We start from the raw sequence: 17,883 nt of genomic DNA, 5'->3' as shown, positions 1-17,883 counted from the left end.
AGCCACCAGTTAACCTAACCTGCATGTCTTTGGACTGTGGGGGAAACTGGAGTACCCGGAGGAAACCCACGCGGACACGGGGAGAACATGCAAACTCCGCACAGAAAGGCCCTCACCAGCTGCGGGGCTCGAACCCGGACCTTCTTGCTGTGAGGCGACAGCGCTAACCACTACACCACCGTGCCGCCCAGGTATTAGACTGTCTGGCTAAAAGTATGTGGAACTCTGACTATCAAACCCATATGTCATTCTTTCCTAAACTGGTGGGGGAAAAAATGGTTCCAGATGAATGTACTTCATGAGCTGTGCAAGCAAAGTGTTTCTGAGGCTGTAGTTAGCATGACAAGTACTTAATAGTTGTGATGGCTGTATATTTCTTTAAATAATCACTCATAAAACTACATAACACCTAATATTTAGGGATTTTTTTATTAATAAATAAATCAATGGTAATTAAGCTAGTATTGTTTTTAACAATATCCATCCATCCATTATCTGTCACTGCTTATCTTGTTCTACAGGGTCGCAGGCAAGCTGGAGCCAATCCCAGCTGACTATGGGCGAGAGGTGGGGTACACCCTGGACAAGTCGCCAGGTCATCACAGGGCTGACACAGAGACAAACAACCATTTTTAACAACATAAATTATTATTATTATTATTATTATTATTATTATTATTACAACCCCGATTCCAAAAAAGTTGGGAAAAAGTACAAATTGTAAATAAAAACGGAATGCAATGATGTGGAAGTTTCAAAATTCCATATTCAATTCAGAATAGAACGTAGATGACATATCAAATGTTTAAACTGAGAATATGTATCATTTAAAGATTTTAAATTTCATGATAACAACATATCTCAAAAAAGTTGGGACAATGCCATGTTTACCACTGTGAGACATCCCCTTTTCTCTTTACAACAGTCTGTAAACGTCTGGGGACTGAGGAGACAAGTTGCTCAAGTTTAGGGATAGGAATGTTAACCCATTCTTGTCTAATGTAGGATTCTAGTTGCTCAACTGTCTTAGGTCTTTTTTGTCGTATCTTCCATTTTATGATGCGCCAAATGTTTTCTATGGGTGAAAGATCTGGACTGCAGGCTGGCCAGTTCAGTACCCAGACCCTTCTTCTACGCAGCCATGATGCTGTAATTGATGCAGCATGTGGTTTGGCATTGTCATGTTGGCAAATGCAAGGTCTTCCCTGAAAGAGATGTCGTCTGGATGGGAGCATATGTTGCTCTAGAACCTGGATATACCTTTCAGCATTGATGGTGTCTTTCCAGATGTGTAAGCTGCCCATGCCACATACACTAATGCAACCCCATACCATCAGAGATGTAGGCTTCTGAACTGAGCACTGATAACAACTTGGGTCGTCCTTCTCCTCTTTAGTCCGAATGACACGGTGTCCCTGATGTCCATAAAGAACTTCAAATTTTGATTCGTCTGACCACAGAACAGTTTTCCACTTTGCCACAGTCCATTTTAAATGAGCCTTGGCCCAGAGAAGACGTCTGCGCTTCTGGATCATGTTTAGATACGGCTTCTTCTTTGAACTATAGAGTTTTAGCTGGCAACGGCGGATGGCATGGTGAATTGTGTTCACAGATAATGTTCTCTGGAAATATTCCTGAGCCCATTTTGTGATTTCCAATACAGAAGCATGCCTGTATGTGATGCAGTGCCGTCTAAGGGCCCGAAGATCACGGGCACCCAGTATGGTTTTCTGGCCTTGACCCTTATGCACAGAGATTCTTCCAGATTCTCTGAATCTTTTGATGATATTATGCACTGTAGATGATGATATGTTCAAACTCTTTGCAATTTTACACTGTCGAACTCCTTTCTGATATTGCTCCACTATTTGTCGGCGCAGAATTAGGGGGATTGGTGATCCTCTTCCCATCTTTACTTCTGAGAGCCGCTGCCACTCCAAGATGCTCTTTTTATACCAGTCATGTTAATGACCTATTGCCAATTGACCTAATGAGTTGCAATTTGGTCCTCCAGCTGTTCCTTTTTTGTACCTTTAACTTTTCCAGCCTCTTTATTGCCCCTGTCCCAACTTTTTTGAGATGTGTTGCTGTCATGAAATTTCGAATGGGCCAATATTTGGCATGAAATTTCAAAATGTCTCACTTTCGACATTTGATATGTTGTCTATGTTCTATTGTGAATACAATATCAGTTTTTGAGATTTGTAAATTATTGCATTCCGTTTTTATTTACAATTTGTACTTTGTCCCAACTTTTTTGGAATCGGGGTTGTATTAGTGACATGAAATTATTTGAAAGTTCAGAGTCCTTCAACCTAGAGCTTCTCTGCAGGTTTGAGCTGAGAGACAGCAAACACAAAATTGATTCAATAAAATAATACCATATTGAAAATTCACTTTATTAATAAGATTTATAGTATTTTATTAGAAAGGTGATGGAGTATTCCCAGAGGTGGCCATGACAGTAATGAAAGTCCTAGTAATGAAAGAAACTATGTATAAAGGGACCCCTGCGATAACCTGGCGACTTGTCCATGGTGTACCCTGCCTCTCACCCATAGTCAGCTGGGATAGTCTCCAGCTTGCCTGCGACCCTGTAGAACAGGATAAAGCGGCTAGAGATAATGAGATGAGATGAGCATATGATGCCTCTGTTGTGTGTGAATCAGTAGTTATCCGACTGTTTACAAATACTTGGTCTTGTCTCCTGAACCCATGTAATTTTCCCTAAAAAATCTGTAGTGTCCGTAGGCCTGGTACTAAATCATAGAATGGATGCCATGTTTGATAATTATTGGTATGTTGCTATTTGTTGTTGGATACTTTTATCAAACATAAGCACTCAGCGTAAATTGGATTAATACATACAGTGATACAACTTGAATACTTGTTTGTAGTGTCCGTAGGCCCCTTGTCGTGTCCGTAGGCCCCAAGCATTCTTGTTCCTATTATTCAGTGATTTACCCATATTTCTCCCATAAAATTCACCAATTTTGTTACAAATAAGTAAAACAATTTTCTATATGAGCAAATGATTATACAATGAAAGGACAGTAATGGTATGAGTGTCAATTTGATGAAAATTATTTAACATGAGAGCAAACAAAGAATAACTTTTAACATTTTGAGTCATATGATTAGCACTGTAGCGCTGCCGGTTTTTAGTCTACGATGCTAGTTGTCAAATCTCACATCAATTTATATAAATAAATACTTTTTTTGTTATAAAATTAGTCAAAATCACATAATAATTCTTGTTTGTAGTGTCTGTAGGCCCAAAGCATTCTTGTTCCTATTTTGCAGTGATTTACCCATATTTCTCCCATTAAATTTACAAATTTGGTTAAAAATAAGTAAACAAATTTTATTTATGTGCAAATACAACGAAGGAACAGTAATGGTATGAGTGTCAAATTAATGAAAATTATTTAACATGAGAGCAAACAAAGAATACATTTTAACATTTTGAGTCATATGATTAGTGCTGTAGTGCTGCCTGTTTTTAGTCTACAATGCGAGTTGTCAAATCTCACATCAGTCAATATAAATAATTTTTTTTTGTTATAAAATCAGTAAAAATAACATAGGCAACTTGTAGTGTCCGTAGGTCCAGATTTTCACTGATCTTGTTCCCATTATTTAACATCAGTAGTAAACATACATTCTGTATTTACAATGGCAGTTGCCTTATCTCACATCCACCTACATAAAGATATGTAAATAAGTTGTTTTTTTTAATCACTAAATAATTCCTGCATGAATGATGTATTTTGTGCACATTATGTACAGAACTACAGCACTTCCTACAAGTCATGCCTTTACCTTTCAGCTTGATCCAGAAATGTGTAATTTAAAAAATGAATTTTAATTTAAATACTGAGTAATTTACTTAATACTAAATCATAGGCTGGGAATGTAATTTCACGTGCATTCATGAATGTAATTTCATTACGTTAGACCTAAGAAATACATAATGACATTTTGATATGGATTTATAAGCATTTATTTCACATGTTCTGTTTTAAAGTTTATGAATAAAGGTTATTTTACACTAAATATTGTATATAATCATTGCCATTTATTGATAAATAAAACTTCATTATGAGTATGTAGTGTCCGTAGGCTCTCAATACATGGGTCTAGATATCTGGGTTGTTGTTGTTTTTTAAATGTAGGTCCGAATAAAAAGAAAAAAACTTTCAGTACCACATTCCCAATATATTTGTCAGCAAAAATAATCACTTAACTTCTTGAAACTGCTTAATCAAATTTTGACCATTTTTGCAACGCAATGCGTACACCTGATTGTGCTGTAGCCATCTTCTCGTGCCTAGTCTGCCGGAAATTAAATGAACAAATCAAAACTTGGCATATTCCAGACAAACCAAATCATTCATGTTTAACATCAATAACAAGCCGGATGGTCCCTCTCCTCTTTAGCCTGGAGGACGTGGTGTCCATGATTTCTATAAAGAATTTCTACTTTTGATTCATCAGACCTTGGGGCAATTTTCTACTTCACTTCAGTCCATCATAAAAGAGCTCAGGCCCAGAGAAGGTGGCGGTGTTTCTGGATATTGTTTATATCTGGTTTTAACTTGTGTTTGTGGATGAAGCAACAAAATGTTTTCACAGACGATGGTTTTCTGAAGTGTTCCTGAGCCCATACAGTGATTTCCACTACAGACATGTGTCTGCTTTTAATGCAGTGTCGCCTGAGGGCCTGAAGATCACAGGCATCCGATGTCAGTTTTCAGCCTTGTCTCTTGCATACAGAGATTTCTCCAGATTCTCTGAATCTTTTAATGATATTATGTATCATAGATGATGTGATCCACAAATTCTTTGCAGTTTTACATTGAAGAACGTTATTCTTAAATTGTTGCACTGTTTGCCCACGCAGTCTTTCACAGAGCGGTGAACCCCTCCCCATCTTTACTTCTGAGAGACTCTGCCTCTCTGGGATGCTCTTATTTATACCTACAGTGGTGCTTGAAAGTTTGTGAACCCTTCAGAATTGTCTACATTTCTGCATAAATATGACCTAAAACATCATCAGATTTTCACAGAAGTCCTAAAAGTAGATAAAGAAAACCCAGTTCAACAAATGAGACAAAAATATTATACTTGGTCATTTATTTATTGATGGAAATGATCCAATATTACATTTCTGTGAGTGGCAAAAGTATGTGAACCTTTGCTTTCAGTATCTGGTGTGACCCCCTTGTGCAGCAATAACTGCAACTAAATGTTTCCAGTAACTGTTGATCAGTCCTGCACACTGGCTTGGAGGAATTTTAGTCCATTCCTTGGTACAGAACAGCTTCAACTCTGGGATGTTGGTGGGTTTCCTCACATGAACTGCTCGCTTCAGGTCCTTCCACAACATTTCGATTGTATTAAGGTCAGAACTTTGACTTGGCCATTCCAAAACATTAACTTTATTCTTCTTTAACCGTTCTTTGGTAGAACGACTTGTGTAATTTGGGTCGTTGTCTTGCTGCATGACCCACTTTCTCTTGAGATTCACTTCATAGACAGATGTCCTGACATTTTCCGTTAGAATTCAATGGTATAATTCAGAATTCATTGTTCCATCAATGATGGCAAGCCGTCCTGGCCCAGATGCAGCAAAACAGTCCCAAACCATGATACTACCACCATCATGTTTCACAGATGGGATAAGGTTCTTATGCTGGAATGCAGTGTTTTCCTTTCTCCAAACATAACGCTTCTCATTTAAACCAAAAAGTTCTATTTTGGTCTCATCCGTCCACAAAACATTTTTCCCATAGCTTTCTGGCTTGTCCACGTGATCTTTAGCAAACTGCAGACGAGCAGCAATGTTCTTTTTGGAGATCAGTGACTTTCTCCTTGCAACCCTGCCATGCACACCATTGTTGTTCAATGTTCTCCTGATGGTGGACTCATGAACATTAACATTAGCCAATGTGAGAGAGGCCTTCAGTTGCTTAGAAGTTACCCTGGGGTCCTTTGTGACCTCACTGACTATTACACGCCTTGCTCTTGGAGTGATCTTTGTTGGTCGACCACTCCTGGGGAGGGTAACGACAGTCTTGAATTTCCTCCATTTGTACACAATCTGTCTGACTGTGGATTGGTGGAGACCAAACTCTTTAGAGATGGTTTTGTAACCTTTTTCCAGACTGCTGAGCATCAACAATGCTTTTTCTGAGGTCCTCAGAAATCTCCTTTGTTCGTGCCATGATACTCTTCCATAAACATATGTTGTGAAGATCAGACTTTGATAGATCCCTGTTCTTTAAATAAAACAGGGTGCCCACTCACACCTGATTGTCATCCCACTGATTAAAAACACCAGAATCTAATTTCACCTTCAAATGAACTGCTAATCCTCGAGGTTCACATACTTTTGCCACTCACAGATATGTAATATTGGATCATTTTCCTCAATAAATAAATGACCAAGTATAATATTGTTGTCTCATTTGTTTAACTGGGGTCTCTTTATCTACTTTTAGGACTTGTGTGAAATCTGATGATGTTTTAAGTCATATTTATGCAGAAATATAGAAAATTCTAAAGGGTTCACAAACTTTCAAGCACCACTGTAATCAGGTTACTGACCTGTTGCCAAGTAATCTAATTATTACTATTTTATTTATTTTTTAACATTACACAACTTTTCCAGTCTATTGTTGCCCCTATCCAAGCTTCCCTCCCCCAATCTTATAAAATGTGTTGCTGGCACTAAATTCAAAATGAGCAAATATTTTTCAAAAAAGAAAACAATAAAATTTCTGTTTCATCATTTGATATGTTGTCTTTGTCCTATTTTCAATGAAATGTAGAGTTTCTGTTATTTGCAAGTCATCACCTTCTGTTTTTATTAACAGTTTATACAGTGTCCCAACTTCTTTGGAAATGGGATTGTAAATTATAGCATCATTTTAACAAAAACATTTTGTGTATTGAGCCATACTCAACAATTAACAGCATCTCTCTTTCCTTTGCATTAAAAAATAAGACACTGGGAAACCCTCAGTGTGTCTTTTGGAACGTTAGTCTTCTGAATGGCATTGGTGGATGGGTCCCAACTGGATGTCAACTAAAGCCATTAGGGAATGAAACTGAAAGATATACATGTAAGTGCAATCACACAACTTCTTTTTCAATCCTGATGTCACCATTTTCCTTGGAAAAAGACAAAGCCATAATCTTAGGCTATATAACTTACATTGGTGTTGGCATTTCAATGGCCAGCTTGGTTTTCTGTATCATCATTGAAATCATTATATGGAAATCAGTGACACAAAATGACACATCATACATGCGCCACGTCTCCATCATCAACGTTGCTGTATCCCTTCTGATTGCAGACATATGCTTCATCATTGGAGCAGCTGTTGTAAAGAAAGGAGTGGGACCCTGCAGTACAGCGACATTCTTCATGCACTTCTTTTATTTCGCCCTTTTCTTCTGGATGTTGCTGTCAGCACTCTTACTCCTCTACCGCACCCTCATGGTCTTTTCCAGAACATCCAGAGGCACAATGATGGCCATAGCCTTCACTGTTGGCTATGGTGCACCATTAATCATAGCTGTCGTTACTGTGGCATCTACAGCTGGAAGCAAAGGATACATTCAAAAAGATTACAACTGTTGGCTGAACTGGAATAAAACGAAGGCCCTCCTGGCATTTGTGATTCCTGCTCTGACTATTGTAGCTATAAACCTGCTGGTACTTATCATGGTTCTGTGTAAGATGTTAAGGAGAGGAGTTAATGCGTCCATTCAGCCAGATGAGAAACATCGACTAGTGGTCATTGCGAGATGTGTGGGGATTTTAACACCACTCTTTGGTCTTACATGGGGATTCGGCACTGGGACCATGGTGTCATCGAACTTTGGGATTCATGTGGTGTTCGCATTCCTTAATTCAGTGGTTTTCAAAGTGGGGGCCGCGGCTCCCTGGCAGGCCGCCAGGGGGCGCTAGGGGGGCCTCAGAAAGTTGGAGGGACGATAAAAAAAATTATGGAAAAAATATACTTTTTTAAAATAATAATTATTAAATATATTGTAATTAGTTTTTTAATCATTATTATAAAAGATAATTATTAACTAGAGACAATTCCCCTGGGGGAAATTGTGAGAGTGGTGCAGTGCGCGTAGCAGTCACAGTTGCTGGAGCTGAACTATACTGTGTGAATGTGTGACTTGCCATGAAGCTACAAGCCTGTGTCTCTCTGAGAGGGAGCAACCCCTCCCTCCTATGTGTGTGTGTGTGAGGGAGCAGCCCCTTCCTCCTGTGTGTGTGTGTGTGTGTGTGTGTGTGTGTGTGTGTGTGTGTGTGTGTGAGGGAGCAGCCCCTTCCTCGTGTGTGTGTGTGTGTGTGTGTGTGAGAGGGAGCAGCCCCTCTCTCCTGTGTGTGTGTGTGTGTGTGTGTGTGTGTGTGTGTGTGTGTGTGTGTGTCTGAGAGAAGGAGCAGCCCCTCCCTCCTGTTTGTGTGTGTGTGTGTGTCTGTGTGTGTGTGTGTGTGGGTGTGTGGGTGTGTGAGAGCGAGCAGCCCCTCCCTCCTGTGTGTGTGTGTGTGTGTGTGTGTGTGTGTGTGTGTGTGTGTGTGTGTGTGTGAGAGGGAGTAGCCCCTCCCTCCTGTGTGTGTGTGTGTGTGTGTGTGTGTGTGTGTGAGTGAGTGTGAGAGGGAGCAGCCCTTGTGTGTGTGTGTGTGTGTGTGTGTGAGGGAGCAGCCCCTTCCTCGTGTGTGTGTGTGTGTGTGTGTGAGTGAGAGGGAGCAGCCCCTCCCTCCTGTGTGTGTGTGTGAGAGAGAGAGTGAGCAGCCCCTCCCCCACCCGCGCGCTGAGAGCAGTCACACAGAAAGTAAAGGATTTTCTCAGAGTGCTCCCTCCAAACAACGGGGATTTACACAAAAACGGAAGGAGATATTCACAAAATTCTTTCCCATTGAGCGCTACAAGGCTCTCCTGAACACAATGATGTAATTTTTTTGTACCTAGTGTAAAAAATGTGGACAATAGAGCGAGTTGAAAACAAGTGACATTTCTGATTTTGTAGTGAAAGCGCTGTCAGGATTATAATGGGAGTCAATCAAAACGTTGTTTGCCATGCTCATCTCTTCGATTGCCTGTGACGTTGTGGTTTGCGCCATTTATCAAGCTGCTTTGCTCTTCAAGCTAGCATATTGCTAGCACAAAATGGACAGGGTTTTGAAGAAGAGACTGAAGGAACAAACCAACAGCCCTGCTGTGGAGGACACTGCTGCGAAAAAAAGTAAGAAGTCCTGGCCAACTAAAATCCGAAAATATGAGGCAGCACACATTGAGTATGGCTTTACAGCCATACAGAAAAATGGCCATGATTGCCTGAAATGCATCCTCTGTCTGGAGACCCTGTCAAATGAGTGCTTAAAACCTTCGAAACTTCAGCATCACTTGGTACAAAAACATCCAACAGATGCCAAAAAAACAGTAGATTTCTTCAGACGCAAAGAAGAGCATTTGGTCAGGCAATCTGCTGCATTCACCCAGCAAGCTACTGTCCCCTAGAGGACCCTGAAGGCATCATTTTTAGCCTCGTACCACATTGCTCGTGCTAAAAAACCTCACTCAATTGGAGAAGATTTGATTTTACCAGCCACCAAAGACATTTTCTGAGAATTGCTTGGTGAGGATGCTGCCAAAAAAAATCGATGCTGTCCCACTCTCTGATAACACCGTGAGCCGACGGATTGGTGACATGGTTCAAGACGTATCTGCTCAGCTGTTGGAGCAGGTGAGAGCCAGCGAATACTTCGCACTTCAGCTGGATGAGAGCACAGATTTATCCAGTGAGGCCCAACTGCTTGTGTACATCAGATTTCACAGGAAAGATTTGTGGAGGAAATACTATTTTGTAAAGCACTTGAAAGAAGAACTACTGGGAAAGACATTTTTCAAGTTTTGGACGATTACATCGAGTCTAATGGATTGGACTGGACCCGTTGTGTGGGGGGGGTGTTTGGATGGAGCCGCGGCAATGACCGGGAAGATCAGTCAAGTGACCGCACTCATTAAGCAGAAGGCCCCGCATGCAGTGGCCACACACTGCATGCTCCATCGCGAGGCACTGGTCGCAAAAAGGATGGATAACGAGTTGAATCAGGTACTACAGGAGGTTATACAGTTTATTGTTCAGTGTGAAAATATTTGTGTTGAAAACATGTTAGTTAATAATATTCTTATGCTAACAAATGTAACAATTATTGACTATTGAATAAAAGTAAGAGAAAACATTCTAAAAGTTGGTGTTTCTTTACATATTTTGTAGCATTGTCTGTGGGTTTGCAAAGGGGGTCCCCGGCCAGAAGCTAATGCTGTTTGGGGGGCCTTGGCATGGAAAAGTTTGGGAACCCCTGCCTTAATTCACTGCAGGTACTATTGTTCCTTTAGTGTCATTAGATCAGTGATTCTCAAACTGTGGTACGCGGGCTCCATTCTAGTGGTACGCCAAAGAATCAGTTAATTAAATATAAATACAATTTAAAAAATAAAACGTGAAATACTATCCATAATATCCGAATGGATGAAAATATCTTATCAACCAATGACAAGAAAATGAAAGGAGATACAAACAAGAAAATGAAAGGAGATACAAATTAAGTTAATAATTTTAAAAAAGTTTGCAAGTGTTTCAGGGTAGCCATACGTAGCGTACGTACGCATTCCCGCCAGTTCCGCTGACAGACGGTTATCCGCCATTGGTAGACTAGGCTGTGATGGGAAAAGGTGGAGGTGGCTTTGCTAATTATGACACCGCTAATTATAATTTTGCTAATTATGACACTGAATTTAGACACCGCGTTGACTTTTCTATAGTCCACACAGAACCGGACCGACCCGTCGGCCTTGTGTAGCAAGACCAACGGGCTGCTCCAGTCACTGTGGGACTCCTGGACGATGCCCATTTCGAGCATGGTCTGAAGTTCTTCCCGAACCACCTTTTTTTTGTTTTCGGGTAGCCTCTAAGGGCGGCTACGCACTACCACCCCCGGGGGCGTCTCTATGTGGTGCTCTATGAGGTTAGTGCGACCGGGCAGGGGCGAGAACACATCCGAAAACTCGGTCTGCAACTGGGCGACCTCCTTGAGTTGGGTCGGGGAGAGGTGGTCTCCACAGGGGACCGGAAAGGTACGTGATGCCAATGTCCCTTTTTGAACCTCCGGCCCCAGCTCCGCCTTCTCCGGAACCACCGACACCAACGCCACGGGGACCTCCTTGTTCCAGAGTTTAAGCCGATTGAGGTGGTCAATCTGTAGCGCCCCACCCCTGTCCGTTCGCCTCACCTCATAGTCAACGTCCCTGACTCGCCGTGTGACCTCAAAGGGTCTTTGCCACTTGGCGATCAATTTGGAGCTCGACGTGGGCAACAGTACGAGTACCTTATCTCCCGGTGTGAACTCTCTAAGGTGCGTACCCTTGTTGTACAGGCGGGCTTGCCATTCCTGGGCCTGCCGCAAATTTTCCTGAGTTAGGTGGGTGAGCGTGTGGAGTTTTGCGCGCAGGTCCATAACGTACTGAATTTCATTCTTGCTTTGTGAAGGTCCCTCCTCCCAATTTTCCCGCAGCATGTCCAGGATGTCGCGTGGCTTACGCCCATATAATAATTCGAACGGGGAGAACCCCGTGGAGGCTTGGGGGACCTCTCGCACTGAGAACAGCAAGGGTTCGAGCCACTTATCCCAATTACGTGCGTCCTCACTTATGAATTTTTTAATAATATTTTTGAGGGTGCGGTTGAACCGTTCCACTAAACCGTCCGTTTGTGGGTGATACACGCTGGTGCGGATCGGCTTAATCCCCAATAACCCATACAGTTCGCGCAGTGTTTGTGACATAAACGTAGTGCCTTGATCAGTCAGAATCTCTTTCGGGATTCCAACTCGGGAGATGACGCGGAAGAGCGCCTCTGCAATACTGCGTGCTGAGATATTGCACAGAGGCACTGCTTCCGGGTATCGCGTTGCATAGTCCACCAGAACTAATATAAAGCCGTACCCTCGTGCTGACCGATCTAATGGCCCGACGAAATCCATCCCAATTCTCTCGAATGGGGTCTCGATTAATGGAAGAGGGCGCAAAGGCGCTTTTGGAATGGCCGCTGGATTTACTAACTGGCATTCGCGGCATGCTGTACACCACCTACGGACATCGCCGCGAATCCCCAGCCAATAGAATCGGGCCATTATTCGGGCTAGTGTTTTATCCTGCCCCAAGTGTCCAGCCATGGGATTAAAGTGAGCCGCCTGGAATACCAATTCCCGGCGGCTCTTTGGAATTAAAAGCTGTATGACTTGCTCTTTAGATTGAGTGTCCTGCGTCACTCGGTATAATCTATCCTTCATAATCGCGAAGTAGGGGAAGGACGGGGTGGCGTTCGGCTGGAGCGTTTGACCATCGATTACTCTCACTTGGTCAAACGCATGCCTCAGAGTCTCGTCTCGTGACTGCTCTAATGGGAAATCCGCGAGGGATTCCCCAATAGAGAGAGGAGGAGCCGGCGGCGTAGACGGCTCTGTGACAGCTGCTCCCGCCAAAGCGACACCGGGACCTCCCCCTGTCAAATGGCAGGACCCACTCTTTACTAGGCGTGTCATTAAACCCCGAAATCCCGGCCAATCAGTCCCCAAAGTTAAAGAGTGGGTAAGGCGAGGATTAACCGCCGCCTTCACTATAAATTTTTCCCCTCTGAAAATAATGTGGACCGACACCAAAGGGTAGCGGTGAACATCCCCGTGCACACACAACACCTTCACCCCTTGTGCTCCCCCCAATGCCTCGTTTTGAACCAGGCTTTGGCGAATTGAGGTCTGATTACAACCAGAATCCACCAACGCCTGATATGTAGCCCCTTGGATACTCACCAGTATGCGATACGCTCCGGCCCGATCAAGGGCGGCCTCTGGTACATCGGGGATCCGAACCACCGCTCCCACTTCCATTGCCGTGCACTGCTGTTGAAGGTGGCCCGGCTCCCCGCAGCGCCAGCAAACCGGCCCGGGCTTTCCCTCTGCACCAGTGATCTGGGGCTCACTCACCTGAGGTGGGGGAGAGACAGACACAGAAGGGAGAAACGGGAGGGCACCGTGGGTGCGGCGGGCTGGCTGGGGTGGTGCCGGCCCCTGCCTCTGCGGTGGGGGAATGGGGCGAGGACGGGACACAGGAGGAGGGGGAGAGAGAGAGAGAGAGAGAGAGAGAGAGAAGAGGAGAGAAGAGAAGATGCCATCTGCTGTCCTGCTGCCGGGACAGCCGCCAAATGGTCCTCCGCCAGCTCGACTGCCTGATCCAGCGACGCCGGGCGGTGGCACTGGACCCACTCCGCGGTTCTGGCTGGCAAGTGCGGGACGAACTGCTCCAGCACCACTTGAACAATGATCTCCTTGGCGTCGCGGTTGTCGGCCCTCAACCACCGCCAGCAGGCGTCCCGGAGTTGCTGGCCAAACGTGAACTGCCAGCCGACTTCCTCCAAGCGCAACGCGCGGAAGCCCTGGCGCTGCTGTTCTGGTGTGCGCCCCACGTGCTGGAGGACGGCCCGGCAGAGGTCCGCGTAGGCCAGCCGGCAGTCGGCGGGGAGCTGTAGCGCGACCAGCTGTGCCTCTCCCGTTAGCAGGGGGAGGAGGCACGCCGCGCGCTGCTCCATCGGCCACCCCGAGGCTTCGGCGACTTGCTCGAAGAGCATGATGAACGCCTCGGGGTCATCCTGCGGGCCCATCTTGGTGACGGTGAGGGGAGACGGGCCCGCGGTAGGAGCGCTGGTGGACCCCGCCGATGCGAGGAGGTGCCAGAACACCTCTCGATCTTCTTGTTGAGCCAGCACCAGGGCTTCGAATCGCTGTTCTCGCTCCTTTCGGAGGGTGAGTAGCGCCTGGTGCTGGCTTTGCTGGGCCGTGGCGAGGGCGTGGACCAATTCAGCGAATGGGGAGGACTCCATGGGGCTGTTCGGCTGCTGTGCTCCAGATCCCGGGTTTCGGCACCACTGTAACGTTTCTGTGTTGGTGGATGGAGCACAGAGGACGGCAGGACAGAGATAAGGTTTGACAGACTGTTTTATTTTCACTTTTCAGTGCAAATATTTTCTACTCTCAGCCACACACGCACACACATTCCAGTTATCTGGTTGTGGAGAGAGCTCCTTCCACTCTCGCTCTCCCTCCTGATATAGGGCGCAGTCACTGGGAAGACACACAAACACAGTTTAATTGCTCTCAGGTGTAGTGATTCTGCACCTTCCCTGACTCCACCCTCCTGTCACAGACCGGCGCTTGACCACGCCCCCGCTGCCACACTTGTCTTTCTACTTGTAGGTCCGAGAAGCATTGGCAAGAAAGTTGGCAAGTGCAAACATTAGCTCTCATCGCACCAGGGAAAACATTCTTTATTTTTTCTGTTATCTAGATATGGCTATTTAGACCAATTTATTCATATTTTCTTTATTTTATGTTTGCTATCAAAATGAATTACTGCACATCAATGACTGATGTATCTAAATTACAGAGAACAAGGACAGGACCACCATCCTCAGGTGGATTTTCTTTCATTCAGAGGTTATGGAGGAGAGGTATGTATACTACGTGAACTGAAGGATATGAGCTTAGAATGTACACTTTATGCTAACAAGTAATTCTGACAATAAATACAACATAACACACAACACAACCATCGTGCTGTGTGTGATAACCACGATAACCTCTGCTATAACATTTGTTACCATTTCCATCCTCCAAATTAACGCGCACTGTCCCATGTTGTGTGACACTGACACTAATATTCTGGTCTTTTGCAGGTGCGCACAATATATCGGAAGGCAGAATTTTGTCCACGCCAGCTTCAGAAAACTAGGATACCATTTCTCATAGTTAAGCTAATATGGCTGAATGTTGGTATTTGCTTTTTACTTTCATCTAAAGCTACTTCCAACTGAGGCAGGATACATTCTGAACAGGTGAAGAATAAGGTGAAGAACTTGCTTAAGAACCATTTGGCAGTGCTGGTATTTGAACTCACAATCTCCTGTTCTTTTGATCAAAGGCTGAACACACTTCCACTAAAATTACTAAACTATTAATTCAGACAAAATACAAAACTACATTTGATTTTAATTGAGAAAGGCTGTTATTTAACACTGGTTGACAAATAAGTAGCCTGGGAACAAACATGTTACATATCTGTGTTATAACAACCAAAGAAAGAATACATTTTACTTACTATTTAATTTAATCTCCTAAAACCCTTTTCTTGGTGGCATGAGACACCTAGATGTTTTTGCTTCAAACAAGGCTTATAACTTGTGCTCTGTGGCTTATTTGCCACTATATGGACTATGTGGACACCTGACATCATACTCATATGAAGTTCTTCACCGAAATGTTGCCACAAAGTTGGAAGCACAATTGTATAGAACAGTGGTTCTCAAACTTTTTTCACCAAGTACCACCTCAGAAAAGCCACCTCCACCTTTTCCCATCACAGCCTAGTCTACCAATGGCGGATAACCATCTGTCAGCGGAATTGGCGGGAATGCGTACGTACGCTACGTATGGCTACCCAGAAGCACTTGCAAACTTTTTTAAAATTATTAACTTAATTTGTATCTCCTTTCATTTTCTTGTCATCGGTTGATAAGATATTTTCATCCATTCGGATATTATGGATAGTATTTCACGTTTTATTTTTTAAATTGTATTTATATTTAATTAAGTGATTCTTTGGCGTACCACTAGAATGGAGCCCACATACCACAGTTTGAGAATCACTGATCTATAATGTTATAAGTGATAAAAGACCATCTACAGCTATGGGGAAAAAAATTAAGATACTGCTTTTAATGGTCACCACCATCAAAAGTGGTCTCGTGATTTTTTTCCATAGCTGTATATTATATTTAGTGTGTGGTATTGCAGTTGCAGAAAAAAAATGACACTAAAGTAACAATAGTACCTGCAGTGAATTAAGGCAGGGGTTCCCAAACTTTTCCATGCCAAGGCCCCCCAAACAGCATTAGCTTCTGGCCGGGGACCCCCTTTGCAAACCCACAGACAATGCTACAAAATATGTAAAGAAACACCAACTTTTAGAATGTTTTCTCTTACTTTTATTCAATAGTCAATAATTGTTACATTTGTTAGCATAAGAATATTATTAACTAACATGTTTTCAACACAAATATTTTCACACTGAACAATAAACTGTATAACCTCCTGTAGTACCTGATTCAACTCGTTATCCATCCTTTTTGCGACCAGTGCCTCGCGATGGAGCATGCAGTGTGTAGCCACTACATGCGGGGCCTTCTGCTTAATGAGTGCGGTCACTCGACTGATCTTCCCGGTCATTGCCGTGGCTCCGTCCAAACACCCCCCCACACACAACGGGTCCAGTCCAATCCATTAGACTCGATGTAATCGTCCAAAACTTGAAAAATGTCTTTCCCAGTAGTTCTTCTTTCAAGTGCTTTACAAAATAGTATTTCCTCCACAAATCTTTCCTGTGAAATCTGATGTACACAAGCAGTTGGGCCTCACTGGATAAATCTGTGCTCTCATCCAGCTGAAGTGCGAAGTATTCGCTGGCTCTCACCTGCTCCAACAGCTGAGCAGATACGTCTTGAACCATGTCACCAGTCCGTCGGCTCACGGTGTTATCAGAGAGTGGGACAGCATCGATTTTTTTTGGCAGCATCCTCACCAAGCAATTCTCAGAAAATGTCTTTGGTGGCTGGTAAAATCAAATCTTCTCTAAGTAAGTAAGACCTAAGTATTCATTAAAAACAAGGTGGAGGTTTTATTTAACAAGTATATTTAATATTGTTGGCCACTGTAACATTACACACAGTACTTTGAACAGTAACACTGTGTTTAAATATAGGAAAATAAAACACTGTACTTAAATAATGAATCAAATAAAATTAATTGCACATAAAAGTGAAATAAACATTGTACTAAAATAAATATTAAGACAGTTCTTAAAGATTAAATGAAAATGTACTTAAAAGTTAAATAACTCCAGTGACTGCTTTCTGAAACATTGCCTGACCAAATGCTCTTCTTTGCGTCTGAAGAAATCTACTGTTTTTTCGGCATCTGTTGGATGTTTTTGTACCAAGTGATGCTGAAGTTTCGAAGGTTTTAAGCACTCATTTGACAGGGTCTCCAGACAGAGGACGCATTTCGGGCAATCATGGCCATTTTTCTGTATGGCTGTAAAGCCATACTTAATGTGTGCTGCCTCATATTTTCGGATTTTAGTTGGCCAGGACTTCTTAGTTTTTTTCGCAGCAGTGTCCTCCACAGCAGGGCTGTTGGTTCGTTCCTTCAGTCTCTTCTTCAAAACCCTGTCCATTTTGTGCTAGCAATATGCTAGCTTGAAGAGCAAAGCAGCTTGATAAATGGTGCAAACCGCAACATCACAGGCAATCAGAGAGATGAGCATGGCAAACAACGTTTCGATTGACTCCCATTATAATCCTGACAGCGCTTTCACTACAAAATCAGAAATGTCACTTGTTTTCAACTCGCTCTATTGTCCATATTTTTTACACTAGGTACAAAAAATTACATCATTGTGTTCAGGAGAGCCTTGTAGCACTCAATGGGAAAGAATTTTGTGAATATCTCCTTCCGTTTTTGTGTAAATCCCCGTTGTTTGGAGGGAGCACTCTGAGAAGATCCTTCACTTTCTGTGTGACTGCTCTCAGCATGCGGGTGGGGGAGGGGCTGCTCGCTCTCTCACATACACACACACACACACACAGGAGGGAGGGGCTACTCCCTCTCACTCACACACACACACACAGGAGGGAGGGGCTGCTCCCTCTCACACACACACACACACACACACACACACACACACA

The 17,883-nt window shown here is 43.4% G+C and overlaps 1 protein-coding gene across 1 annotated transcript in view; it reads left to right on the top strand.

Moving 5' to 3' along the window:
- The window catches only part of LOC132873245 (adhesion G-protein coupled receptor F1-like), a 39,880-nt gene that overhangs the window by 5,772 nt on the left and 16,225 nt on the right, over nucleotides 1–17,883 (top strand). Inside the window, exon 2 of the mRNA XM_060908603.1 lies at nucleotides 7,048–7,936. Within this exon, the coding sequence (XP_060764586.1) occupies nucleotides 7,048–7,936 (889 nt within the window). The remainder of the gene's footprint in view (nucleotides 1–7,047; nucleotides 7,937–17,883) is intronic.

This window comes from Neoarius graeffei, chromosome 25 (assembly GCF_027579695.1).
Source record: "Neoarius graeffei isolate fNeoGra1 chromosome 25, fNeoGra1.pri, whole genome shotgun sequence".
Taxonomy (NCBI): Eukaryota; Metazoa; Chordata; class Actinopteri; order Siluriformes; family Ariidae; genus Neoarius; species Neoarius graeffei.
The sequence above is the reverse complement of the archived record's forward strand: the minus strand, read 5'-3'. Positions and strand labels throughout refer to the sequence as shown.